Source organism: Ceratocystis lukuohia (genome assembly GCF_044167205.1).
Source record: "Ceratocystis lukuohia strain C4212 chromosome Unknown Supercontig2_pilon, whole genome shotgun sequence".
NCBI classification, from domain to species: Eukaryota; Fungi; Ascomycota; class Sordariomycetes; order Microascales; family Ceratocystidaceae; genus Ceratocystis; species Ceratocystis lukuohia.
Genome location: NW_027263521.1, coordinates 245,810 through 273,112, shown reverse-complemented (window position 1 = coordinate 273,112; position 27,303 = coordinate 245,810). Strand labels below are relative to the sequence as shown.

The following is a 27,303-nucleotide window of genomic DNA, read 5'->3' as shown; positions in this document are numbered from 1 at the left end:
ATTGTCCTTCTTATCAACTATTTGAAGTAGTCTATCTTTATATCTACCTACAGAAACTAGCAAAGCAGCTCTCGCCAGAGCCTATGATGCACACATTGCCCTACGGGGTAGCTTAGCGGCCCTTGATGGTTGAGCAATGGTAGGTACGACAAGACTGTTGCAGGAATAGATGCTCTCTTCTTTTGGCATAAAGCTATAACGACCCTCGCACAGCGCTCTCCTATCCTTCGTATCTCACGCCTACAACTTCTCCGGCGCATCTACATCGCGCTCTCAGGAACAATAACAATAACCCAAGGTTGAGCTGGATGACGTGTCCCTCGGCCAAGATGTACCACCGATCACCAACTAAGGGAGGTAGGAGAGCGGTGCTACCAGTCGATTCGATTTGTTTTAATCCTGTTGGCGGCGTTGTAGCGTGTGGGAAACTTGGTAGTTTTGTAGTATATCAATCTCGACGTTGATGCCTCAGAACTTCAGAACTTCTTCCCTATACATCACAGTTAGCCTATTTACGTCACTACGAGCTTGATCGGCCATCTAAGGGAATCTTGCCTAAACAGCAATGCTTCCTTTTACTACATTTGGCGCTCTTCTAAACTTTTAATGAGCGACACTAAATTCGAAAAAGATCCATCATGTCGGCACTTACTCAAAGCCCTAGTTTCCGGTTTGCGCCATAATCACCCGTGTTCAGTTCTTACGCAACGACAGTGATTCAAATTGTCGTACTAGACGTTGTCCTTGGCTCTATAGCTACTATTCTGGGATATAACAGCCTTCACTGACACCGGACTACTATTTCTATCTGCGTCGGCATAGACATCAACTAGACTCCTTTCCCTTGGATTGCTTATTCTCCGAGCTTGTTGGAGGCTCATAGTACCACCAAGCAGTCAAGAGCAGGCAGTAGCCGAGGAAACCTGAATCTGACATACTTGACGTCTCTATATGCGAATACGGACAATAGTGTCTAATGGTGAAGAGATACTCCCTATAGCGGATCCAAACCACCATCATAACTTGGATCATCGAAATTAGACTGCGGCGGTTATTCAGGACAATCTTGTTGGCGGCCGTTCGCGTCAGTCCAGTCGGATAAAAAGCCGCTATTTCCCGATAGCATAACTCTTAGTAGTTCGGGAAATAAAATGATGGTAAAATAATTAGATGCTGCAGGCTCCCAAAATACTTCTGAATTAAATAAAACACCAACTATTTTGCAGTCTCAGTGTGGATCCACTTTTAACATCACAGGTCCTTGTTTGTATGACAACAGAAGTTTTGTAGCTAATTTCATTTCATCAGGTAAAGAGCGTTTGTTTAAATACAGGGATAAATAATGTACATCATGGAAGAAACGAAGGACGTGAAAGACATAAAGAAGGAATGAAAAAGAAAAGAAAGAAGAAGAAACAAGGAGAAAAGCTGGCCAGCAGCTTTGCAAGCTTGTATCCCTATCCTGAGCCTCAAGCCGAGAAGCCTACCATCTTAGCACCAATCCGAAGGGCCCGTTTGACACCGGATCCGGAAGCCTTGTACACGAAGTCCTTGCTCTTGCCCGGAGTGCACACAATGCCCGAAGCTAGCTTGGTTACAGCAGACCATTCCCCGCTAGCACAGCGCTGGAAGCTGCTTTCTCCTATGCAATTCCATTCGCCTTCCTGGCTGTAATCACAAGAAGTTCCCGCCTCATAGACAGAGTCAGACACGACATTAGATGTCGGAGTAGGAGTCGGCGAGTAGTAAGTCATCGTAGGAGTAGCAGTAACCTTCACATCAGACGTGGCCAAGAAGAGACCACCAGAAGGGACATACTTGGTAGGCGCGGCCTGCGAGTCGCCAGAAGGAGCATACGCACCGCCGGGAGCGTTAGTAGGCACACCATAGCTCGGAGCTGTAGAGTCCTGAGCGACCTGTGTAGGATATGAAGGGGCAGTCCCAGCAGGGAGAGAAGAAACGGCCGGCCCTGTGAAGGCTGTGCATGTTCCGACCAGGTTACCCCAAGCTTCAGTGGCGCCATTGAACAGCTGCAGGTTTAGGCCGGGATCCGGGTACTGGAGGTCAGTAGCCGGCGGGGTGCTGCAGCCGTTGCCAATGTTTGCTACTACCATGTTAGGAAGGCTATCGTACACTGACTTGTCACCGCCAGTTCCTTCCAGCGTAGCGAGGGCACAGTTCATGTACATTTCTCTGTTGCCCAGTTTGTTGAACCAAGTCAATGCCAGCGTGTACTGGCCGGGCTCGAGACCGTCTGGGACGGTGAAGTTGTAGGTGTATGGGTCAATATAGTTGGGATCCTCGACAGGGAAGTTTCCTGCCTGGTCTTTGGCGGGGCATCCGCCCTCGAACGAGGTGATGACTTTCCAAACTGAGTCCTTGGTTGGTGGACGATCATAGGTTAGAGACACCTGGCAAGAGCCACCAGCATGCACAGCAGATCCCATGAAAGCTAGGTGGTTGTTAGTCGAGCCAACGGAGTACTTGTTTTCCGTTGAGTCACTGCTGTACTCATAGCCGTTGGAGCCAAACTTGCAAGGAAAGTCACTTCCATCAGCGGCCAGGGGGAAGTTATTCAGGCTCGCAGCGTTAATGGGAACTGGAGAGGTGATCTTCATGTGTGCCGAGGCTGTAGAAGCCACAGCCAGCATGGCAGCAAAAAGAGTACTAAAGGACGTCATTTTGATTGGCAAAATGAAGATGTTTTGGGAATTTTCTTTGGGGGCAGCACACCAACTGAGTGGCAGGGAGCTTAGATACCAAAGGAAGAAGAGAAAGAACAAGAAAAACTTCAGGAACTATCGAAGCTCTAGAAGCAGAAGACTGTCGAAATAGAAAGACCTATGAGAAAGGAATGGCAGTGTGTGACCAGGTCGTCAAGACTGATGGTGTAGAAGAAAATCGAAGAAAAAAAGAAGGGAAAGAGAGCGTAAGTCGTCAAGACTAGGCAGGAGCCCAATGAAAGATATGAAAAGAAGAAAAGAATGAACGAACAAGACAACTATGTCTTCAACATGTGAGTTTGTGTGGTGAGAGATATAGTCCAAACGAAAAAAAAGAGAGGATAACAACGAGGGTAGACTGTGCCTCTTATATTGAGGTTAAAACCCAGCAGCACAGCAAAGGTCAGGAGACACAGCAATACAATACGACATCCCAAGGCACTCCTAGGTTGACATAAACGACATCCCAAGAGCCAGGGGATCACAGGAAGAGACACCCGAGGCCACCTATAGAAGGAAGGGGAAGGCGAGCCAGCATCTAGGGGGGGGGGGGGTTGTGTAAATGGCTCAACATGGCAAGTCAAGGATCCCATGCAAGTGAGCTATCTGGTAATGGGGGTTCTCTCTACCTATTTTCCCCCCCTTCTCTTGACATGGCGTCCATTGGCTCTCCACGAATCTTGAGTCCATAGGGATGCATCCGAATCAGTAACTAGGGCAGTTTAGGAGGCCCGGAAAGCGCTTGAAGAAGATATCTAGCCACTGGAAACGCTTAGAATAGCCAATGAGTGAAACAGGCAGGTTAAAAACAGGCATACAGACGTCAAGGGGCAAGGCTAAAAGAAGCAAAAACAGAGCTTGCAGCCCCAAAGCCCAGACATACTAGGAGTTGCCGTGCAGGGCATAAGCTTCGCCAGAGGCCATAGGCTCTCAGTGACTCTAGGGCTAACCGTTAGAGTAAGCTCAGCCCGTTATCTCCAATCATTCACCGCAGCGACACGCCGCAATGTCATGAATGTCTTAACCTCTGGATAACTCCGCGCCGTAGCCTACTTCTCCCTCAACAGGCTTACACTTTTCAGGTAAAAAAAGGTTCCCCTGATCGCTAAGAGGACTTGACTCCCTCCCTCCCTCCCTTTGGCTGTGCTCCACATGTGCCTAAGGACAGGGACCAGGGGTATACTTAGCAGCGACATAATGCCAAGTAGTGACTAGCATCAAGCCAGCAAGTTTTTGACTTTCCAGCAGGCACCTCAGCCTAGATATCATGATACTATAGGTGAGGCAGCCTGTATGGGCTGAGTATGTATATATATATATATATATATATATATGTATACACGTGTATGTACGTCCATATATATGCCTCTAAGCCATTTGTCGGTGTGACATACAAACTCTTAACATACTCTGAGTTTTTGTCTACCCACACTTCGTGCACGATAGTACAATTCCTATCTTATAGTCTCCTTCCCCTTCCCCTCCGCCCCCCTCTCGTCCACCGAAAGTTCCTCTTCCCTCCCGAAAAGAACGTGCACAACATGGCTGGTGTAGCACTTAAGAATGGCCGACTTGACTGCACAGGGGGGAAGCAGCCTCGCGATTATCGGAGACATCTATCAACCAGCCTTTCGTAGCGGGGGCTCTTCCAAAAAAGAAAGAGAAAAAAAACAAGCTTTTTCACGCACGGGCCTGGGCCAGGTGTCGTGGTTTCAGCAGCAGCAGCACAGCCGTTGAGAGGCCTACTATTGGTGCAGCCTCTTTTAGTCTGGAGAAAGGATAGGGGAAAAGCAAAGCTGTGGCGGGGTGACTCTGTGCCCTAGGGCTCTTTTTTTTGCTATATCCATGAAGATCCCCGTCGAGGATGCAGGATTTCGTTTCAGAATCGGGAAGCCAGGCATTCCTGGGACTGGATATCGTATGCGAAGGGGCAAATGCGGCGTATAAGTGAAGCTGAAGGCTTACAGCTCTTAGAGTTGGTCCCAGCTGTTCTCCCATATCATGCCTACCATCTGCCAAGTAATTCAAGGCGAGCTCGACATGTGTGTGTGTGTGTGTGTGTGTGTATGTAGGTGCATGCTGTTGTTTGTTGGCAAAAATAAAATTCCGCAGCGACAAGACGCAGATTATAGTGATGACAGTTAAAAGTACTGCGCATCTCACTCGCCCTACCAGCCGGTAGGAGTCCTACAGGGGAGTAAAGAGTGTGATTGGAAAAATCGTGCAGCATGCAGTGCTACCGGGCGCTCTTAGAGGTCGATGTAGAGAGCTGCTTCGCCAATAAAAGCCCAGCCTAGTGCCCCTTCTTCCTTCCAAGCCCACTGAAAGCGCTCAAAGCCCGCCCTCAGAGCCAACCAAACTATGGACGCCAATATCAGGCCGAAGGAACTCTCTGTGTGAATCTGAAACGCGATGCTTTTTTTTCCCACGGTGTGTATGCTGCTCTTCAACGGCTAAGGCGCTCTCCTTTTCTTGCTAAGTCTTCTCTGCCCTATCGTTCTCTTGGTGCCATACGAATTGCTACTTTAGCTAGTTTGAGTTCAAGTCATTCGTATAGTTGGATGATCCCAGACAGACTCTGTCGGCCTAAGCTTCTTATTGGCTCATAGTAGAAATTTGGCGATAGTCCATATGGCCAGGGGCTCCCTGTACCCGCTCTTTTTTTGTCCCTTTTCCTGTTTGCTGGTCTTCCGTTGAGTTTCCGTTTGTCAAGTCTCAGATTGCTCAAGATCCAGCCAAAGCAAGGGCATCACGGCCACCCGCGCTCTCCTTTTAATCCACTTGTGGCAGCACGGGCCATTTAGTCGTTGAAACATTCTGATATTGAGACACTATTCATGTGGGCTGCTCGGAAGTGCCCAAGACTGTTGTCGCTTTTACCCCGTAGCAGCAAGCATAACGTGATAAGACCAGAAGACAACACCGACCAGTAAAAGGGGGCGTCTTTTGCCCCCTGAACTTGTATGCTACTCCACGAGGCTTGCATAACCTTGAAACTTGAAACATTTTCTGCAGACTAACAAAGAAATAGTTATAGTTGCTTAAATGTTTCAGGGCCAGTTGCACTTGGTTAAAAATGACGGCAAGTTCGCCACTCTTCAGTCGCTGTAGACATCTCCTGTCGATCTTTTCTTATGCCAAGTTTCCTGTTTTCAATAGCGATGGTTTTCAAGCCCTTCAAGTGCTGTTGGTCTTGACATCAGCAGGGACAAGGCAACCTGAAAGTTTACAATAATGTTATGTTAGTAAATGTTTGTAATATCACAGCACGTAGCGCAATGAGCAAAATTTGCAAGCCAAACTCACCCTCAAAAACAAACTCGTTGCGTGTCCACAGAGATAGCTTTTCGCTCTTGAATTCCTCAATATCCCACTCGCGCTTTTCCAAGAGATTGGCATCTATAAAGATATACGTGTTGGTTTTAACCTCCTTAACCTCCTTGCCATTCTTGTCCAGGACAGTAACGCTGACAGACTGGCGCTGATACTCGGGTCCCTCAAAGAGATCTAGTTTTTCAAGGTTTGCTTCAGTCAGCCCTGTGGCAAAGACCCCCAAAACCGAATGACCCTGTTCGGCGATAACGCCAGGGTAGTCTTCGTGGACTACACGGTGTCGAGCATGGTCTTTAAGGACAGCAGGGCAAAATGCGTAAAGGTCAGAGAGAGCCTTAGGTGGCGATGCAGTGTTTAAAGTGACTGTGAAAAACACTTCGGGTACCATCTATGCACGACGTTAGTAGACATGAGGATTAGCAGCATATACACATAAAGTATCAAGGGCATGCATGCACACCAAGGTCCCTAGAATATTAGCATATAATATTAGTTAAACGCCCATCGCGAGACATGCAGATCGGAGTTGACGATACCGTAAAAAAATGCAGTGTAGTCGCCGCTCATTGCGGTATGTTTCAAATCTCGAGGGCAGCTGGTGATGCGATGGTTGACCAACAACCACAAGTTGAAGAACACCCCCATGATCCAAGGTCTGTTGAAAAACCCTAGCGTGTGTGACCCTAAGTGGGGAACCTTTATCTTATCCTACTTAGACATCGTTATCGATAACACAGCACACTGTTAACCCTACTGCCCGGCAAGTGTAATACACCCGCGGCCCAATCCATCAAGAATCGGGCCAGAATATCATCGAAGCTGGTAAGCATACATATATGCAAAGGCGCAATTGGATCTAGCGCTGCCATTGGCTTCTTAGAAGCTAACTACATGATTTTGTCGAGTAGCAATGTTCATTGACGTCGAGACTATCGACCCTCTTAAGATAGCCAGCCAATCAAAGCTAGCCATTAGGGACGGATAATAGTTGTTCCGTACCTAGCGCTCTTTGGATTTGTCGACGACATGCCCCAACTTGCCTTGGTGCCCAGAATTTCTGCCGAGCTCTCTCTTAGTTTTCTGCCCAAGTGGGATTTCATGATTTCATGCTTCACTAACTTAAAAAAAAAGCGGCAACTTGCGCGCTTGCAGAGCTTCATAACTAGACGAGAACGACAAAAGCGATGCTTGTGTTTCTGATATAATTTCGATTTTTTTTTTTCCTTTTTTCGCTTTTTCCTGCTGCGCTTTTTTTTTATTAATAACAACATCACCAGAATTCTCCTTACCTTCGTTTTATTACCTGCTTGGTGTTGCCTTTTATTATTGAAAGTCCATCAAGCGAAGAAATTCAAGAGAATCCACCAAAAACTGGTTCTCAGCCTTGCGATCTGGGCTCACTAGCAAATGCCATCGGTATTGTGATCGCATCTACCATAAATCAACACCACAAACCCTCCCACTCTCAGGCCTGCGCACCTCAAATGCGCAATAGCTATCTACGATGACTGGAATTGAAGAGTCTATCACGCGCCTGAACAATTCAGACCTTGGTTCGTGTGCTCTAGATCCTTACAGCTTCATTCGCTTTATATCTTCGGATACGTAGTGTGGGTTAGCTTTATAAGAGAACCATATGCTAACTGACTGCTGTTGCTCTGTGATTCTAGATTATAAAACTCGACTTGAAGCTGCGAGTGGAATTCGGGAAGCCATAGACCACTACGCCAATAGCCCCCATCTCTCTCGCCTCCTACAGACTCTTCTACCAGTATTCAGCAATGTGCTCCGAGGACCGCCTAACTTCCAGAGCGGCTCTATCGAACAGGTATTTCGTTTTAATTTCCTGGTATCTGCAAACTGAGGCGCTGCTAACCACCGAAATTGCCAATCACAGCGCTTGCGACACACTGTTCTCGACACTCTGACACGTCTCCCCAATGGTTCCGCTTCCATCGAAGGCCTTGAGACCCTCTTGAACCAGACCATTGATGATTTGATGGCCCAGATTCGCGTCGACAACGAAGAGAATGCAATTCTGTGCGTCAAGATCGTCGCCGACATCATGCGCAACCCCGCAAAGATTGCCCAGACCAAGGTTCAACCATTCTTGTCCCTCATCCAAGAAATTTTCAACCAAATTGGCACGATTGTGCGAGAGCAGCTTGACAACTCACCAGCTACTGGCTCGACCAATGCTCCGCCTGCGACAGTAAATACCCAGGCTAGCTTCCAGTCTCCTCGCCCCGACTCGCCTGCATCTTCCGTCAACGATCTTGGCCCCGATCCCCAACAGCAAAACCGTCTTTTAGTCAAGGGAATGCAATCGTTCAAGGTTTTGTCAGAGTGCCCTATCATTGTGGTCGCTATTTTCTCGACATATCGGCAAATAGTCCCTGCGAACGTCAAAACATTCATTCCTGCGATCAAGGCTGTTCTTAATCAGGAAGCGGCTGCACAGCACCAGGCACATGCTCAGGCTGCCGCCAAGGGTCAGATATTCACAGGTGTGAGCCCCGCCATTAAAAATCGGGCGGCGTTTGGCGACCTGATTGGCGCTCAGGCTAAGACCCTCACGTTCCTGGTCTTCCTATTCAGACAATACCACAAGGACATGGCGGACGTCATCAAGACCCTGCCTACTATCATCGTACGTCTCCTGCGTGATTGTCCAAGAGAAAAATCTGGCACGCGGAAAGAGCTGCTCATTGCTCTGCGGCATATGATTCATTTCAACTTCCATGCTTTTTTCCTCCCACAAATTAACGATCTTCTTGACGAAGAAACTCTTATTGGGGATGGCTTGGCCGTGCATGAAACAAACCGGCCCTTAGCTTATAGCATGCTGGCAGATCTTATTCATAATGTCCGTGAACAACTAAAGCCTGATCAAATCCGCAAGGCTGTTAGTGTTTATACCAAGAACCTCCAAAATCCTTTTCCTGGCACTAGCTTCCAAAGCATGAGCGCGCGCTTGCTGATCAACATGGTTGACAGCATCGCCAAGATGGAGAACAAAGAAGATGCTCGCTATTACCTAATGGTGATTATGGAGGCTTTTGCCGACAAGTTCGCTGATATGAACCACCAGTATCCCAATGCTGTAAAGCGATCTAGGGCACTGGCTAATGCGCCACAGGAAATAGTAGAAAATCATTTAGCAGACAAGGAAAATGTGCCTGAATGGGATGAGGTTGACATCTTCTCTGCGATGCCGATCCGTCCGGCTGGACCTTTAGATCGAACAGGCGATCCGGTGCACGAAAACAAATTTCTTTTCCAGACCATGATGCATGGACTGAAGCGCATCTTTTACCAGTTGCGAATATGCAACCCTACGACGCCTGCTGTTGATATTACCAACGCCCCTCCTAACTGGCAGGAATTTACATGTGGCTTCTCACCAGAGGAGGTGGGCATCATGATCAAGACCTTCCGCCAGGGTGCCCAGGTTTTCAAATACTATGATGTAGACAGCCCACAGCAGCAAGAGACTCAGTTTTCTTCTACCGCCGAGTACATGGCGAACACATACATGAGTTCGAGCAGCAAGGAGGAAAAGGAGCTAATCGAGTCGTTTGCGACTCTGTTCCACGCTGTTGACCCTTCAACATTCCATGAGATCTTCCAGGAAGAGATTCCTCACTTGTACGAGCTCATATTTGATCATCCAGCTTTGCTGCATATTCCCCAGTTCTTCTTAGCCAGCGAGGCGACTTCTCCTAGCTTCTGTGGCATGCTGCTACGGTTCCTGATGGATCGTATTGGCGAAGTTGGGACAGCAGATATCAAGAAGTCTTCAGTGTTGTTGCGTCTGTTCAAGCTTGCCTTCATGGCTGTTACGCTCTTTGCTAACCAGAATGAGCCAATTCTGCAGCCTCATGTGGTAGACATTGTGACTAAATCCATTGATTTGTCAACCAAGGCCGAGGAGCCCATGAACTACTTTTTGCTGTTGCGTTCACTGTTTCGAAGCATTGGCGGCGGGAAGTTTGAGCATCTTTATAAACAGATCTTGCCTCTTCTCGAAATGCTTTTGGAAGTCCTCAACAACCTCCTTTTGGCGGCTCGCCGTCTGCCCGAGAGAGACCTCTACGTTGAATTGTGTCTTACCGTCCCCGCTAGGCTGAGTAATCTTTTGCCATACCTAAGTTTTCTTATGCGCCCGCTGGTTGTTGCTCTTCGTTCAGGCCCGGAGCTAGTTAGTCAAGGTCTCCGAACTCTCGAACTCTGCGTTGACAACCTGACGGCAGACTACCTTGACCCCATTCTTCTACCAGTCATGGACGATCTTATGACTGCTCTGTTCGATCATCTTCGCCCCCATCCTTACCCACACTTCCACTCTCACACAACTATGAGGATTCTAGGAAAGTTGGGTGGCCGCAATCGAAAGTCAATGGTGCTCAGAAACCCGCTCAAGTTTGAGACTTTTGCCTCAGATCCCGCAAGCTTTGATGTCCGCCTGGTGGGGTCGAAAAAGGACCGCGCTTTTCCCGTCGAGCTTGGCGTTGATCTTGCTATTGAGAAGCTGACTGAGCTCCCTCGGACTAACAACAAGAGCACAGCCAGCAGTAGTAAAGGCCAGTCCGAGGGCCACTACAAGAGACTGGCTCTCAAATTTATTATTGCTCAAATCAAGCTTCGCATTGGTCTTGAAAACTTGCCTGATGATTTTCCTAGGCTTCTGCGACTACAGGCATATGATATGACGCAAAACGCAGATCAATTCAACTTTGCTTCATTTGCTGTCCCTGATCGTGACCGGTCGATTGCCAAGCGTGATGGCCAGAACAAGATGCTACAGAAACTGCTTAAGGCTATCATGTCTGCCATGGCTTTTCCTGAGCTCAAGGACGATGCCCAGGCATTCTTGCTCAACATTTGCCGCCATTTCACGATCGCTGAGTTCGGCCGCGCACTTGTCGATGCAAAGCGGATTAAGGCGCTTTTTGATCCCAAGGCCGGCGAGGGACCGCTTTACATTGACAATCGCGTACTAGCCGATGCTGCTGTTGAGGCACTGGCTTCGGACCATCCTGATGTCCGCGAGGCTGGTAAAATGGCCATTCGCGAGGTGTACTCAGCTGCTACTATTATTCTTGGCACAGAGAAAGACGTGTCCATGGTTCCCTTCTTTGGCTACCTCAGTAGCGTACTAATGCACTCGTGCTACGAGGAGGAATGGTTCACGAAGAATGGCGGCACAGTCGGTATTCGTTTTCTTTTGACGGAACTAGATTTGGGCGACAGCTGGCTCACTCCTAAACAGACCATCGAGTTTATCCGGGCTCTCATGTACGTTGTTAAGGACATGCCCCAGGATCTTCCGGAGAAAACTCGCTCGTCCGCCCAGATTGCACTTGACATTCTCCTCCAGCGCATCACGAAGGATATTAAGAAGGAGGATGTTCTTCCTATCAGGGCGGCTGCGGCTCCTTCACAGCCTCCAACACCAGCACTTGGCCAGCCTCCGGCTGTCAATCAACCTGGCCAAACCCAAGGACAAGGCCAAGGCCAAGGTCAGCCCCAGTCGCAGCAAGCCCAGCCAAAGCTTCCACGTCAACAATCAAAGATGTTCCAGATTTGCGCCCATTTCAACGCTGATCTCTCACACATGAACCGTCATGTACGGGAAACTGCTAAGAAACTACTTGAGCTGATTGCCAAGGCTGCGGACTGTGAAGTTTGGGATCTCGTTGAGCCGCAAAAAGAACGTCTTCTTCAAACAGTGTATGCCAAGCCCCTGAGAGCACTTCCCTTTGCTACTCAGATTGGTTACATTGATGCTGTAACTTACCACATGAACCTCAACCGCCAGTGGGTCGTTTTCGATGAGCCACTCATGCGCTTGCTAATGGAATCTTTGGCCCTGGCAGATGCCCCTGATGACTCTCTGGCTAACAAATTCTCGGAGTATCGTACCAGAGAAAACATTGTCAATTTGCGGGTGTCTTGTCTAAAGCTGTTAAGCAGTGCCATGAGCTTTGAGGAGTTTGCTAAGGCATCAACTAATAACTCGACGCGTACTAAGATTGTAACAACTTTCTTCAAGTGTCTGTACTCAGACAACGCAAAAACTATTGAGGCTGGTAGCGAGGCTTTGCGGGCTGTTTTGACGCCTACCCAAAAGCTTCCCAAGGAACTTCTGCAGAGCGGTCTTCGACCTGTCCTTGCCAATCTTCAGGACCCTAAGAAGCTGACCCCTCACTGCTTGGAGAACCTTGCACGACTGCTAATGCTTCTGACCAGCTACTTCAAAGTGGAAATCGGATCCCGCCTGCTTGATCATGTCAAGACTCTAGCCGACTCGCTGACCATAAACAAACTGTCATTCACCTTGTTTGAGCAAAGCCCGGCGATCAAGGTCATTTCTCTATTGTTCAACATTTTCCACCTGCTGCCCCCAGAAGCTGGAAGGTTCAAGGAGAAACTTGTTGAGACCTTTCTCGACCTGGAGTCGGGCTTAAGAAGAACTAGAAGCACGCCGTTCCGTGAGCCAGTTTATAAATACTTTAACACTTACCCTAAGGATCTCTGGGCATTGTGTTTGGCAAAACTTGAAGACCAGCGCTACGGGATTCTGTTTTCCCAGGCACTGACTAACTCGGCGTGTGAGAAACTTCAAGACATGGCCAACAACGATATCGATGCCTTGCTGAAGCGAAGCAATGACGTTATTTCGCAGAACAAGGACACCAAGTTTGTTGTCATGGTCAATGCCTTGTATATTCTTGAGGCTCTGAGTAGTAGTCCTGGTGCTGCCTCATGGCTTAAACGCCCTGAAGTAACTACATGGGTTCGCAATGCGGCTGCTCAAATGGAACAGGGTCTCGGTAATAAGTCGGCCCAGATTCCCGCTAATCTGAGATTGCCATCGCACCTTCGGATCCCTGCAGCGCGTGCCTCGCAGGCTGCTATCACGGTATTGCTGAACTCGCTTAAGCATATGCCTCGCAACCTAGACCCCTTGTTTACCGTTATTGATGCCATGATGATGAAAGTTCTGCCATCGTCTCCTCGCCTGATTCATCACATTTACCACTCTATTGTATGTAGTGATGATGTAGAGTTTTGGCGCGAGACCGTTCTTAAGTGTCTTGATGCTTATAGCACAAAGGCAGTGTCTCAACGCACAAAGAAGTTTGTCCTGCACAACATCGTGAACCCCATCTTTGCTATGGACGTGATGAAGAACTGGGGCCCGACGAAGCCCCGAACTGAAAAGTCGTTGCTGGACAGCTCTGTTATGGAAGCTATAAATACCAAGATCTGGAAGGTCCATCCTGATACGGCCTCGGACGATAGCAGTCCGGAGATTGACCACACTCGTCTGGAGATTCTGCAACTTTCTGCACTGCTTATCAAATATCACCATGAGGACTTCCAGGACTCCCGTAAAGAGATCATCAAGTTTGGCTGGACCTTTATTCGCCTAGACGACGTGGTGATCAAGCATGCGGCCTACGTTGTCATTGCGTATTTTATTGCATTGTATGAAACGCCTCCCAAGATCATCATGCAGATATATTGTTCTCTTCTTCGTCTGAAAGATAATGAAGGCCGTGCCCTTGTTTTCCAGGGCCTGGATCTCATTGCCCCTGTTCTTCCCAAGTATTGCGGCAATCCGGCCCAGGATAGAACAGTGCAATGGGCGATTGCGCCTCGACGTGTGCTTTTGGATGAGGGCCATAGTAATGGCCAGCAGATGCAAAACATCTTCCACTTTCTGGTCAAGCATCCCGATCTTTTTTATGAAGCCCGTGAAAAGTATGCTGTTGCTATCATTAGTTCAATTCGCAAGGTCATCCCCAATGCTGGTTCATCTTCTGAGAGTCGAAAACTAGCATTGAACATGATGTGGCTTATTTGGGAATGGGAGAAGCGCCGTGTCGAAGGCCTTTCAGGGGATGCCCCCACTAAATCGCCCACTGCATCCCCGGTATCTCGAAAGCGCAAGCTGGAGGACACAGAAAGCGGTGCTATTGACTCTCCCGCCATGAGAGCTGTTACTCCTGCTGTTTCTTCTGCATCTGCTGCTCCTACTGTTCTTGGGGGCTCGGCCCCGGCTTCGGCTTCCGCAACGCCCCGGCCTGAGTTTCAGATTCCGCCGGCTTTCCGTCTGCGCATGATCAAGCAGCTTGTTGAGTTCATCGCACAGCTAAATGGAGAACGCTATCCTGTCACTTCGGCCAAGGCTAAAGAGCCCATGCCTACCTCTTTGGCCCATGGCCATCCAGATCTCTGTCGCCGGGCCTTTGCGCTTCTCTTCAACCTGTTGCAGCCCAAGTACTGGGGGGATCTCGAGCTTGATCTCTTTGGAAATGTGCCCGAGCTTCTCCTCACTAGTGATAAGGCTGCTGCTGTGTTGTCTGCTGATATTAACGATAAAGAAGTCAAAATCGACGAAAAGGTGCTCTGTGGAATCGTCAACATGCTACAGGTCCTGCGGATTGTGGTCAACTCCCAGACTGACGAGTGGGTGCTGCGCCATTTGCCCCAGCTGTTGAAATTGCTTGACCGCTCGTTGAAATCCGAAAACCCTGAGGTCCAAGACTGCCTACATGGCGCTGATGCCAAATGTGATGAAGGTCGTGAGATTAAGCCGTTGATGTTGCGTCTCCTTGAAGTTTCCCCCGAGGATGTTGCCATGGAAGACGCCGATGTTGATGGTGATGCTGAGGCACCAATGTCTGAGACTGTCTCCGGCTTGTGCAACCTGGCTACTGAGGCTATGGCCGGCGGCAACTACATGGCGGGCGTGAACCTTCTGTGGTCCTTGGGCCAGTGGAAAAAGTCTACTATTGACAACCATATCCCAGCTCTCATGAAGGCTCTCCAAAGTCGCTTGGCTCGAGAGCATGTGCAGCATTATCAATCTATTGCCAATCACCAGGCTAATGTGACTGCCAACAACTCTGCCAACAACGGTGCCAACTCAACCAATGCATCATCTGCTGAGGAGATGACCCCACACCGTCTAGAGCTTCAGACTAGGCTAATGCTCAAGGCTATTCATACTGTGGCATTGCGGATGGAGATTTTGCATGACCACCGCCGGCCTTTCCTCAGTGTTTTGGCCACTCTAGTGGAAAAGTCCCAGCATATGGAACTGTGTGAAGCGATTCTGGCCATGGTTGAGACGTGGGTGTTCCGCTCTGATGGAATCTGGCCCACACTCAAGGAAAGGACGGCCGTATTGCACAAGATGCTTGCCTTTGAACAGCGGGCTGACCCCACGCTACTTAACCGCTTCCTCGAGCTGGTTCTTCGCATTTATGAAGACCCGCGAATTGCCCATACTGAGCTTACAGTCCGGATGGAGCAGGCTTTCCTGGTTGGTACCCGTGCGCAGGATGCTTCTCTGCGTGATCGTTTCATGGCAATCTTCGATAAGAGTCTGTCCAAGACTGCGGCTACCCGCTTAGCTTATGTGATTTCAGGTCAGAGCTGGGACTCGCTTGCGGACTCTTTCTGGCTTTCTCAAGCGTCGCAGCTTTTGCTCGCTTCTATCGAGTCTCACCACTCCATCCAACTTCAAAGCGAGGACTTCCGCACCCTTTCTATTACGCTCTTGCTATCAACCCACGCCTCTGGCGATCCCCAGCGTGAACCGGGCATGATGCCGGATGACCGCTACAACAACTTCATGGCGAACCACCGAGCCTTCGTCTCGGAGCTTAGCGATGTTAAGGTCCGTGATATTCTAGACCCCCTTGTGCAGCTTCAACACACAGACCCAAATGTCTCCCACCAACTTTGGGTTCGTCTTTACCCTCTGTTTTGGAGTGTCGTCTCTCGCGACGATCGGGCAGAGCTGCAAAAGGCCCTGGTTGTTCTGCTGACCAAAGAGTACCATTCCCGCCAGCTTGACAGACGGCCCAATGTCGTGCAATCTCTTGTGGATGGCGCGGCTAAAGCTTGGCCTGAATGCAAGCTCCCTCCTCATGTGCTCAAGTTTGTTGCTCGTACGTATGGCAGCTGGTACACAGCCCTGATCCAGATGGAACAGGCAGCCATCAAACCCGAATCGGAGTCCGCTACAGTTCGTGAGAGTAACCTTGATGCTTTGACGGAGCTTTATGCTGGGCTGCAAGAGGATGATTTGTTCTATGGTGCGTGGAGGCGGCGCTGCCAGTTTGTCGAGACCAATGCTGCGTTGTCTTATCAGCAAAGTGGTCTATGGGATAAGGCCCAAAAGATGTACGAGGCAGCGCAGATTCGTGCACGCACCGGAGTCATTCCTTACCAGCCGGCCGAATACATGCTCTGGGAGGATGAGTGGGTTCGCTGTGCCATGAAGCTCCAGCAATGGGAGATTCTCCAGGAGTATGCCAAGCATGAAAACTTCCAGGATCTCCTGCTTGAGTGTGCTTGGAGAGCCACCGACATGTGGCAGGCATCGGAACATCGCGAAGCCTTAGAAAACATCCTTAAGGGCATCATGGATGCACCGACCCCTCGCCGCATGTACTTCCAGTCGTTCATGACTTTGCTCAAGCTTCATCACGATAGCATAACAATTCAGGCTAGCAATACCCACGCTGCTCCTCCACCCTCACAACAGTCGGCACAAGCCAATCAGGCCAACGGGCAGGCTGCCCCCCCAACCCCTGCCCCCCAACCATCACAGCCTCAGCCTCTACCAATCATGACATCAACCGACTTTAGCAAGGTTTGTGACGAGAGCATCCAGCTGACAATCCGTAAGTGGCACCAGTTGCCCAACTCGTTCACCGGAGCCCACATATCGTTGCTCCATAATTTCCAACTTCTAGTCGAGCTCCACGACGCTAGCGTCATCTGCCAGAGCTTAGTGGCCACTTCTCAGGCCAATCTCGATGTCAAGTCAGGCGAGCTTAAGCTTCTCCTTGGTGCATGGAGAGACCGTCTTCCTAACCCTTGGGATGACATCCAATCGTGGCAGGAGCTAGTAAGCTGGCGCCAGCACATATTTGTTCTTATCAACCAAACCTATCTCCAGTTGGCTCCGCAGAATCCTCCTAACACCAGCAACACGTCATACGCCTATCGCGGGTACCATGAGACAGCCTGGATTATCAACCGGTTTGCGCATGTGTCTCGTAAGCATGGTCTTAGTGATGTCTGCATCAACCAGCTCAGTCGCATCTACACGTTGCCCAACATTGAGATCCAAGAGGCTTTCCTCAAATTGCGCGAACAGGCTAAATGCCACTTTGAAAACCCTGAGGAGCTCAAGGCTGGTCTTGAGGTGATCAACAACACTAACCTCAACTATTTTACTCCTCCGCAAAAGGCCGAGTTTTACACGCTCAAGGGCATGTTCCTAGAGAGGCTCAGCGAAAAGGAGGAGGCTGATCAGGCATACGGTACGGCACTGTGGTTTGACATCACTGCCGCTAAAGCATGGGCTGAATGGGGCCGCTTCCATGATGCCAAGTTCAAGGCTGAGCCAACAAACCTCGGCCTCGGCCGTCTAGCTCTTATTTCGTACTTGCATGCGGCTGCTTCCTTCAAGAACGCCAAGAGTCGCAAACTGGTAGCACGCATCCTGTGGCTGCTGAGTCTCGACGACGCAAAGGGACAGATATCTGGCGGGTTTGAAGAGTATAAGAGCGACATTCCCGTGTGGTATTGGATTACATTTATCCCACAGCTTCTAGGTGGCCTTTATCACAAGGAAGCCCCACGCCTGCAACCGATTCTGATTAAAATTGCCAAGTCATACCCACAAGCGCTGTATTTCCATCTTAGAACGATCCGCGATGATGTGATGACTCTCCGCAAGAATCATGAACAGCGGCTGGCGAGACTGCGAGCTCAGCAGGCCCAACAGAACAACGGTAGGTGGCCGATCGCAGAAGAGAAGCCCGTCACTCCCCAAAATGCTGGCATATTTACTAACATCTCTTTTCTCTTCTTTTATAGGTGCTGCCCCTAACCCTGCCGATCTCACAGAGCCCGGCAAGCGCCATGTCTGGGAATACCTTGACGAACTGGTTGCAGTGCTCAAGACTGCCTTCCCGCTGCTAGCACTGAGCATGGAGACCATGGTCGACCAGATCCAGAAGCAGTTTAAGTGTCCTCTGGACGAAGACGCCTACCGCCTCATCGTCGCTCTTCTGAACGATGGCTTGGCTTATGTCAGTCGCATGCCTCACTCGTTTGGCAAGGATGTCAAACTTCCCGCCGCTACAGAAACCAACATTACGCGTTTTGCCGATACGATCCTGCCGCCGCATATCAAGGCTTCATTCGAGGAAGACTTTGTCAAGGTTAAGCCAACTATGTACGAGTACATTCAGCGATTGCGTACGTGGCGCAACAAGTTTGAGGAAAAGCTGGATCGCCGAGTTCTGACAGTACCGCTGGAGTCATTCTCGCCTCACCTTAGCGAATTCTCGTATCAAAAGTTTGACGACGTAGAGATGCCCGGCCAGTACCTACAACACAAGGATAAGAACCAGGACTTTATCCGCATTCAGCGCTTCCTGCCCAACGTCGACCTCATTCGTGGCGTCAGTGCTAGCTACCGTCGTCTCAAGATCCGTGGACACGATGGCAGTGTACACTCATGGGCAGTGCAACACCCGGCTGCGCGCCACTGCCGCCGCGAAGAAAAAACGTGCCAGCTCTTCCGTGGTCTTAACGAGACTCTTGCAGCTAAAAAGGAGACCCGGCGGCGAGATCTCAAGTTCACGCTGCCGTGGATGGTGCCGCTGGCTGCGCATTTGCGTATGGTGCATGAGGATGTTTCGTACATCTCATTACAGGCAGTGTTCGATAGCTACTGCAAACGCAACGGCATTCCCAAGGACAAGCCAATTCTCGTCATGATTGAACGGCTTCATGCGCTGCTGGATGCCAAGAATGGCGTAAGTATATCATGTGTTTTTTTACTACCCTAAACTCTAACATCGATTCCCTCCGCTAACACTAATCTGCAGAAGCCCGCCCAGTCTGGAGACCAGAATATCCAGGCTCGCTACCAAGTCTTTACTGCTATCCAGGACGAACTTGTCCCCCAGCATGTCGTTCTCGACTACTTCCATGCCATCTACGCCGACTACGAGCAGTTCTTCCTTTTCCGCAAGCAGTTCTCATACCAACTAGCTTCCCTGTCGTTTATGACATACATCCTGTCTATGCACAATCGACAGCCTCAAAAGATGCACATCTCGCGGGCCACCGGAAACATCTGGGGGTCGGATCTGATCCCATATGTCTCATCATCGAAGCCGTTCTTCCACAACCCGGAGCCCGTGCCGTTTCGTCTAACACCCAACCTGCAAATCCTCATGGGCCCGCTGGCTACTGAGGGTATCTTCACCGCGTCTATGCTGTCCATCGCCCGCTCACTCACGGAACCTGCAGGCTCTGATCTCGAGCACTCGTTAGCACTTTTTGTGCGCGATGAGATCATTCATTGGTTCACCAGCCACCAGCGGCAGCCAGCTGGCTCGGCTGGGGCTAGTGGAGCTGGTCCAGGACAGCCACAAATGACGGAGAACCAGTTGCGCGAAAGTGTGCAGCTCAACAGCGATGCGATTGTCAAGAGGGCAGCAGCCCTGGCATGCCAAAGTGTAGGCAGTTTGCCGGCAACGCAGAGTGTTATTGATCTAGTGGCCAAGGCAGTGAACCCGATGCATTTAGCAATGAGCGATGCCTTGTGGATGGCGTATCTTTAGGCCTTTGCCACTTTTTGTGTGTTTGAGTCTTTTATCTTTGTTTTTCTGTGTTAAATTTGGGTTTCAACGCTATTTTCATGCTTTTTCTTTGATGTTTTCCTGTTTGTATATAGATATGTACACCGAAAAGAGTTGCCTTTACTCCATTTCCAACATCCAACCAACCACTACCGTAAATGGCGTCGTCGCCTCTGCACCATGTGTCCTTTTGGATTATATGGCAATTTCCGCCATTTCCATGGTATCCCCACCCCTCCTTCTCCAAAATCTGCATTAGCCGCCCCGTGAGTTTCATTCGAGCACCCTTATCAAATGTGATTGGCTTCTCTGTCGTTGTTGGTTTGTTTATCTACAACATCACAATCACAATGATACCTTGATGAGCTCAAAAGACTACATATAGTAGTACTGAGTGCAATACGAGCGTCCTAGCGTGCCACTTTACAGCACCCCAAGACATCAGTGCTACAGATAGTACAGTATGCCTTGAATATTTTCCAGGATTGAATCTGCCATGAGATACCAATGACCTAAGTTTTTGCATTCCAAATTGGGTACTTGCCTTCAGCTTGCTTTCGTTTATCCCACCAATATTTTTTTTCATTTTTTGTCATATATGAACCGCATTTCCCCTCTTCTTTTCCTTTGCCTCACGTCACGAGTTGCGCTCAACTTAAATATATACTTGCATATCTCACATCTAACGTACTACAAATTCTGACCCTAGGCCGCGAACCGCTAGACGCCCATCATGGTCGTTGCAATACCCAAGAAGCTCTGGGAGCACCCAAACCCCAAAAGCACCAAGATGTACCGTCTTATGATGCACTTGAACAAATGCGAAGGACTCAATCTCCAGGCGAGTCCCTTATCTACGCCTCAATCATTTTGTAAACCATCTTCGCTCCCGCTAACCAGACCTTTTAACCCAGACCTTCCAAGACCTGCACACATATAGCATCACACAGCGCAACACCTTCTATCTTCACATGTTCAAATTCCTCGGTATCCTGTACACTGGGACCTTGGCTACTGCTGTTGATGAGTCTATTCCCATATCTGCTGTGCCGACTTGGTTCCCAGGTGTTTTTCTCAATTTCGCCGAGAACATGCTTTATTCTGCCGGTCCCACCTCGGCTGATTCTCAGTCATGCCTTGCCTCTCAGCGCTCTACTTCCTGTAAAGACGATGGAGAAATCGCGGTCACAGCCTGTCGCGAGGCTGGTTCCGTTGTCGAACATATTACCTGGAAGGAGCTGCGCGCCCGGGCAGCCAAGATGGCGGGTGCGCTAAAGGCAAGAGGAGTGGGGAAAGGCGACCGTATATTAGTAGTTGGAGCAAATAGTGTAGAAACACTAGTGGTATACCTTGGTACGACATGGCTGGGCGCCCTGTTCACTACCTCATCCACAGATATGGGTATCGCGAGTATCATGCAGCGAGTATCCTTGATTGATCCCAAGGTAGGTGATGAGCTCTCTATATGGGCATCAATTCTTTTTCGTAGGCCGCCAAAATAACGCTAACAACGTTCCGTAGTTTATATTTTATGACGATGCAGCCATATACAACGGTAAGGTCGTTGAGCTCAGGGAGAACATCGCGGCCGTCTTAGAAGAGGTAACGAAAACCTCCGCACCTCTTTGCCCATCTTTTGTTTCTATCGTGGCTATCCCGCGCTTCGTCATAGCAAGACCGGTCTGCTCAAGCAAACACGTCACTAGCCTAGAAAAGTTCCTCGCTATCCCATCGTCAACGCCCGAATTTGAGAGAGTTGGCTTTAGCGAGCCAGCGACGATTTATTTCTCCTCTGGAACTACTGGGATGCCAAAGGCAATCGTACAGACTGTTGGTGGGATCGCCCTTAACATGTTGAAGGAGGCGACACTCCACGAGCATCAGGACGAAAATGACGTCTCCTTGCAGTACACAACCACTGGTTGGATCATGTACTTGGCAGCGGTGGCACCACTCCTGTATGGAGCACGTGTTGTCTTGTATGATGGATCTCCACTGCACCCAGATCCAAGAATTTTTATATCTCTCCTTTCCAAGTTCAAGGCTACTAAGCTCGGAACAAGCCCGCGGTTTCTCTATGAGCTGGCTAAGAATAACATCCGACCGCGGGATATCGCCGATCTGAGCCTGCTTAAACATGTGACAAGCACAGGAATGGTCCTATCTGAGGATCTTTTCAATTGGTTCTACGACGAAGGTTTCCCTCGTCACACTCATCTAGCCAATATCTCGGGCGGCACCGAAATTGCCGGCTGTTTTGGGCGGGAGAATCCCCTAACGCCGGTTTATGTGGGAGGCACACAGGGGCCGACCCTTGGTGTTGCCGTCGGCGTGTATAGTTTATCAGAGCCCCTCTCAAGCGACGGAACTGCGTTAGTGGGAAAACCTATTGAGGATGGCTCGCCTGGTGAGCTTGTTGCAACGAAAGCATTTCCCAACATGCCTTGCTTTCTATGGGGCGATGGCCCAGTGTCTCCAACAACCAAGTTTCCACTCTCATCACCTGGTCCCAAGTATATCTCGACCTATTTTTCACGCTACAAAGACGCCTGGGCTCACGGTGACTTTTGCACTATCCATCCCGTGACAGGCAACATTAACTTTTTAGGGCGTGCAGACGGAGTTCTAAATCCTAGCGGGGTACGCTTTGGCTCTGCAGATATCTACGCTGTTATCGAGCGCAACTTTTCTGACAGAATTGCTGATTCGCTGTGCGTAGGTCGTCGCCGACTAGGAGACCCAGACGAGAAGGTGATGCTCTTTGTACTCATGAATAGTGGTTGTGCATTTAACGAGGGCTTGGTTATAGATATCAAACAGCAGATTGCTAAGCAGCTTTCCAAGCGACACGTACCGACATTCGTGTTTCCCACGCCAGCTATCCCCACGACAATCAATCTCAAGAAAGTTGAACTGTTAGTCAAGCAGATTGTTTCAGGGCAACAAGTCAAGCCAAGCGCAACGTTGCTGAACCCGGAAAGTCTAGCATATTATTACCAGTTTGCACGTGTGGAGGAGAAATTTAAGGGGAAACTGTAGGATTTGGTGGGAAAGGGACAAACGGAAAGGCACAAACAGAAAGGCATTTCAGCGAGACAATACGATGAATCTATCATAGCTAGCATGCGAATTAGGGTTTGTGTTCACAAGGGTTAAATGATGCAAAAGGGCCAAGTACAGTGTATCATACCGTACCAGCACTCTCCAATGAACTGTCTCCTTCCCGCCAAAGGATCTGTTTTCAAAGCTCTCTTTGTTCCTTGCGACTTGCTCAGCCTTGTTGTTTAAAGTTCACGACTTTTTTTTTTTTTCCATTTTACTTACTTACAACGCGTAACTTGGATTTATATTTGCCTTTGATTCTTTGTGCTTTGGTCTTCTTCTCTAGCCTGCATATCTCTTGTACACAAAACTACAATTTTTTCCTTATTTCTCTTTCAATTTGTCTGTTTTGCAAGATTCAATAAGTTCCCACTCTCTACTCTTTTAATAATCGTTATTAGTTTTGAGCCTTTCGGTCGAATCGTTATCGACGTTCTGAGTCTCGCTCCAAGCAGCCACGACAATCTCACGCATATATAATCCCATGACCACTTAGCGAGGCTAATCGAAGCAAGCCGAAGTCACCACTAGCGATCGTACATCTACGGCCTTCGGGATTCTACCATGGCCGCTTCAGCAGCAGAGTTGGCTTTTGCCAAAGCCCATGCTCGCTCTCGAAGCAGTTTTGTCGGATGCTCTCGCATCTCCGACTGGGAGATTCTTGGCAAGCTGGGCGAAGGCACGTTCGGGTATGTTCCTTCTTTTTTTTTTCTTGCGAAACTGACCTGCCGTCTGCCCGATGCAATCATATGCTTTGTTGACTAACCTTCGACATGCAGAGAGGTCCATCGTGCGCGATCGCGCCGAACAGGCGCTCATGTGGCCATGAAGAAAATAATCATGCATAACGAAAAAGACGGGTTCCCTATTACGGCACTGCGTGAAATTCGCCTGCTGAAACTACTCTCACACCCCAATGTTTTGCGTTTAGAGGACATGTCGGTAGAGTATCCCCAGCGCGTTGGTAAGAAACCTGCTTGACCTTGCTCAACCATAATAAAGGCCGCTCGCTAGTCGCACTCGCAGCTACAGCCATGGTCGCAGTCCCAGTCGCACCGTACTAACCTCGCACTACACTAGGCGACAAAAGGAAACGTCCCTCCATGTATATGATCACGCCATACATGGATCACGATCTCTCTGGTCTTCTCGACAACCCTGAAGTCACCTTTACAGTACCACAAATCAAGTGCTACATGCTACAACTGCTAGAGGGTCTACGCTACCTCCACGACTCGCGTATCCTCCATCGTGACATGAAGGCTGCCAATCTTCTCATCAACAACCGTGGAATCCTCCAGATCGCCGATTTTGGTCTGGCAAGACATTATAGCGGCGCCACGCCGCGGCCAGGTATGGGCTCAGGCCCCGGTGACAGAGACTACACTGGCCTTGTGGTCACTAGATGGTACAGGCCTCCGGAGCTACTGCTATGTTTGCGTAAATACACACCAGCTATCGACGTATGGGGTGTTGGTTGTGTGTTTGGTGAGATGCTCATTGGGAAGCCTATTCTAACCGGCGAGAGCGATGCACACCAGCTAGAAATTATCTGGGACCTGGTGGGCTCTCCCACGGATGTTAATATGCCCGGATGGCGTTCGCTTCCTGGCTCTGAGGGCTTGAAACTCCGGTCTAGACCAGGCTGTCTGGCCACCAAATTCAAGGACCATGGGCCCCAAGCTGTTGCTTTACTCAAAGAACTTTTGAATCTAGACTGGCGGGCACGTATCAACGCTGGTGATGCTTTGCAACATGCTTACTTCAAGATGGATCCTCTTCCCGCTAAGCCACATGAACTCCCCACTTTTGAGGAAAGCCACGAACTTGATCGAAAAAAGTTCCAGGATCGCAAGGCTGCACTACCACCAGCGCCCCAGGGAGGAACTGTTGGCTGTGCCGACGATCCAAATGAATTCAATGGCCATCGCAATGGTGGTCGCTACAATGACCGGAGCACGGCAAGCTCCTTCAATAGCGGTGGAGATGGTGCCCGGCGGCCAGCATGGGCACGTGGTGAGCGTGGCCTGCCGCCTCGCCCACCGGACAAGTTCGATATGAGCAACGGTCATCGTGACCGTGACCGTGACCGTGACCGTGACCGCGATCGTGATCGCGATTACGACAAAGACCGCAGGCCGCGTAACAATAAGCCTAACTGGAACGATAGAGATGGAGGTGGTGGTAATCGCGATAGGCGTGATGACAAGGATTCATATGTGCCTAATTACAGCCGAGATGGTGGTCGTCATAGAGATGATAGGGACCGTGATAGAGAGCGTGAGTGGGGCGGCGATCGCAGAGACCGTGATAAAGATAGAGATAGAGATTGGGACAGAGATGACCGTCGGCATAGGGATGACTATCGGGACCGTGAAGACCGTGATCGGCGGGAACGCCGGACACGTAGTCGTAGTCCGGGATTCAATAACCGTGATCGGGATCGGGATCGAGACCGCGACCGGGATCGAGATCGGGATTCATACCGGAGATAACTATGCATTCATTTTCCAGTAGGATCCCCTCACAAAGGGTTATATGGCTTTAGATTCAACAAGTTACCGTGGATCTTGAGACGCGTTGCATGCGATGCCTGGAGAGACGGGGTTAAGAAACGGGTAAGAAAAAGAAATTGTATTTTCCAGGACAGGATAAAAAAAGTACACTGGATTTCATTGCTGCATTCGGGTTGACGGTATCTGATATCAAGGAATAGAAAAGATATTATGTGTGTGTATGTATGGGAAAAAATAAAAGAAGAAAAAATAAATGGTGACCGGAACTCCAAAGCCATGAAAAGGGACCAGGAAAAACGAGAACAGAGATTAGAGAAGATGCCAGCAAAAAAAACAAAGGAAACAAATGAGAATGAGGAATTGTAACGATATGTGGGTAGACACACAGTGTTTGTAGTCTACGGGCTTCTCACGATGACGTCCGGGCCTCGGCTTCAGTATCCTCCACGATGGTCTGTGGAATGCGCCTTATGCCACCCTCTCCGCCGGTGATAGCACTAGCAGTAGCGGCGGCAGCAGCGGCACTGGCGGTTTTCTGTCGGGCCTGTTGCTGGAGTGAATGTAACCGTGCCAGCCGTTGCCTTTGTCTTTCGCCGACGTGGGCACGTACCCGCGCTTGTTTGCCTTCCCATGTCAAGGTTACAGAACCTGATGGCGATGAAGGCAGCGAGGGTGCCGGGGATGGACACCGCGGTGAGGCTGGCGGCGAGAGTAGACGAGGCTGGGCTCGGCTTGTGGGGCTTGTGAGGGCTGAAGATGACGGGGGCTTGCTTTGGGGTAAGGGCGCGGTGATTAGATGGCGGTGTTCTGATTTGTGAGTTAAAGGATGCTGTGACATGTGCTTGGGGGGCACAAATGAATCATCAGGTTGTGAGAGGACGGTATAAGGCACATTCGCCGAGTTTAGACCCAAAAGATTCTCAAGCGAGTATGAGATGGCAAAGCATGCAGTTCCGGCTATGAAACCAATCAAGGCAGACACACCAAACTAAACATATGGGTTAGATATATGTACGGACACAAAGACAGATGAGGCAAACATAAACCATGTGCTTGGAGTGGAAAGGGACAATACACAGTCTAAGTAGAGGAGCACAGACGGCAACGTGCATGCCAGCCTACAGCAAACTTACAAACGTGTACAAGGGTTTGAGTGCCACTACACAGCTCACTAACGGGTCCACCCAGCTGGCAAAGAACAGGACAACCTCAATTACAGGCGAGCACAAGAACAGGGCTAGATCCCAGAAAAAGTGAGCGAAGGGGAGAAACAGGGCGTGTATTGCAAGTCGGAGTGGAAGGATGACGTAAGTGATGACTGCATATATTCCTGACAAGAAATGGCGGACGAGCAGCAGATATGAGATGACGACGCGTACATATCCCCAGATTGGCGAAAGGTCCATATTAAGAATCTGCATGAGGGGGCTCGTATGTGATATTAGACCAAGTGAATTGGTACTAAGAGAAGATGAGATGGCTGGCTGAACTGAGAGACCGAGACTCAGAAACTGCAACAAGAACGGATGAGGTTGAGGGAGAAGAAAACAAAAAGGAAAAACCACCGGAAATTAGTGGCACAGATGCTGTAGGCGGGATCCCAAGGGAGACAAGCACAAACACACGCTAGAATATGAGAATGTGAATGCACCTGACACAGCGACCGAAAATAGGCGAAGCGTGATATCGAACGAGACAGACGTCTAGGTAGTTAGACGACAACAGAATAGACGAAAAGAAAGAACACGCAATCATATAGCCATAATGGGACGGATTGTGAGGATGATCAGGAGCAGCACGCGGTTGTCGCTGTTCTTCCGCCATGTATTCACGCACGCTCCAAGCTCATGTAGCCAGCGGTTGCACGGTATTTGTATGATCGTTGTGATTCCCTAAGGACCAGGCACTAGATTAAGAGAAGCACACACTAAAACACGGGGG

At 49.5% G+C, this 27,303-nt stretch overlaps 6 protein-coding genes across 6 annotated transcripts; 3 read left to right on the top strand and 3 right to left on the bottom strand.

Moving 5' to 3' along the window:
* Nucleotides 1–1,469: 1,469 nt before the first annotated feature.
* Nucleotides 1,470–2,681, bottom strand: HOO65_020075 (uncharacterized protein; the record flags this gene model as incomplete). Its single annotated transcript, XM_070999983.1, has 1 exon — nt 1,470–2,681. The coding sequence occupies one exon, from the start codon at nt 2,679–2,681 to the stop codon at nt 1,470–1,472; it is 1,212 nt and encodes a 403-aa protein (XP_070860713.1).
* Nucleotides 2,682–5,900: 3,219 nt separating this feature from the next.
* Nucleotides 5,901–6,444, bottom strand: HOO65_020074 (Protein AIG2 C; the record flags this gene model as incomplete). The annotated part of the gene is made up of 2 exons (XM_071007078.1): nt 5,901–5,941; nt 6,030–6,444. The coding sequence occupies 2 exons, from the start codon at nt 6,442–6,444 to the stop codon at nt 5,901–5,903; spliced, it is 456 nt and encodes a 151-aa protein (XP_070860712.1).
* A 1,116-nt stretch (nt 6,445–7,560) lies between these two features.
* HOO65_020073 (Transcription-associated protein 1) lies at nt 7,561–19,726 on the top strand (the record flags this gene model as incomplete). Its single annotated transcript, XM_071006236.1, has 5 exons — nt 7,561–7,609; nt 7,727–7,884; nt 7,954–17,881; nt 17,967–18,913; nt 18,986–19,726. 5 exons carry the CDS (start codon nt 7,561–7,563, stop codon nt 19,724–19,726), a joined length of 11,823 nt encoding a protein of 3,940 aa, XP_070860711.1.
* A 751-nt stretch (nt 19,727–20,477) lies between these two features.
* Nucleotides 20,478–22,783, top strand: HOO65_020072 (Acetoacetyl-CoA synthetase; the record flags this gene model as incomplete). Its single annotated transcript, XM_071006514.1, has 4 exons — nt 20,478–20,589; nt 20,645–21,010; nt 21,140–21,189; nt 21,266–22,783. The coding sequence occupies 4 exons, from the start codon at nt 20,478–20,480 to the stop codon at nt 22,781–22,783; spliced, it is 2,046 nt and encodes a 681-aa protein (XP_070860710.1).
* A 627-nt stretch (nt 22,784–23,410) lies between these two features.
* HOO65_020071 (Serine/threonine-protein kinase BUR1) lies at nt 23,411–25,341 on the top strand (the record flags this gene model as incomplete). Its single annotated transcript, XM_071006601.1, has 3 exons — nt 23,411–23,535; nt 23,626–23,810; nt 23,927–25,341. The coding sequence occupies 3 exons, from the start codon at nt 23,411–23,413 to the stop codon at nt 25,339–25,341; spliced, it is 1,725 nt and encodes a 574-aa protein (XP_070860709.1).
* A 430-nt stretch (nt 25,342–25,771) lies between these two features.
* HOO65_020070 (uncharacterized protein) lies at nt 25,772–26,768 on the bottom strand (the record flags this gene model as incomplete). The annotated part of the gene is made up of 3 exons (XM_071006943.1): nt 25,772–25,912; nt 25,973–26,350; nt 26,496–26,768. 3 exons carry the CDS (start codon nt 26,766–26,768, stop codon nt 25,772–25,774), a joined length of 792 nt encoding a protein of 263 aa, XP_070860708.1.
* Nucleotides 26,769–27,303: the final 535 nt, after the last annotated feature.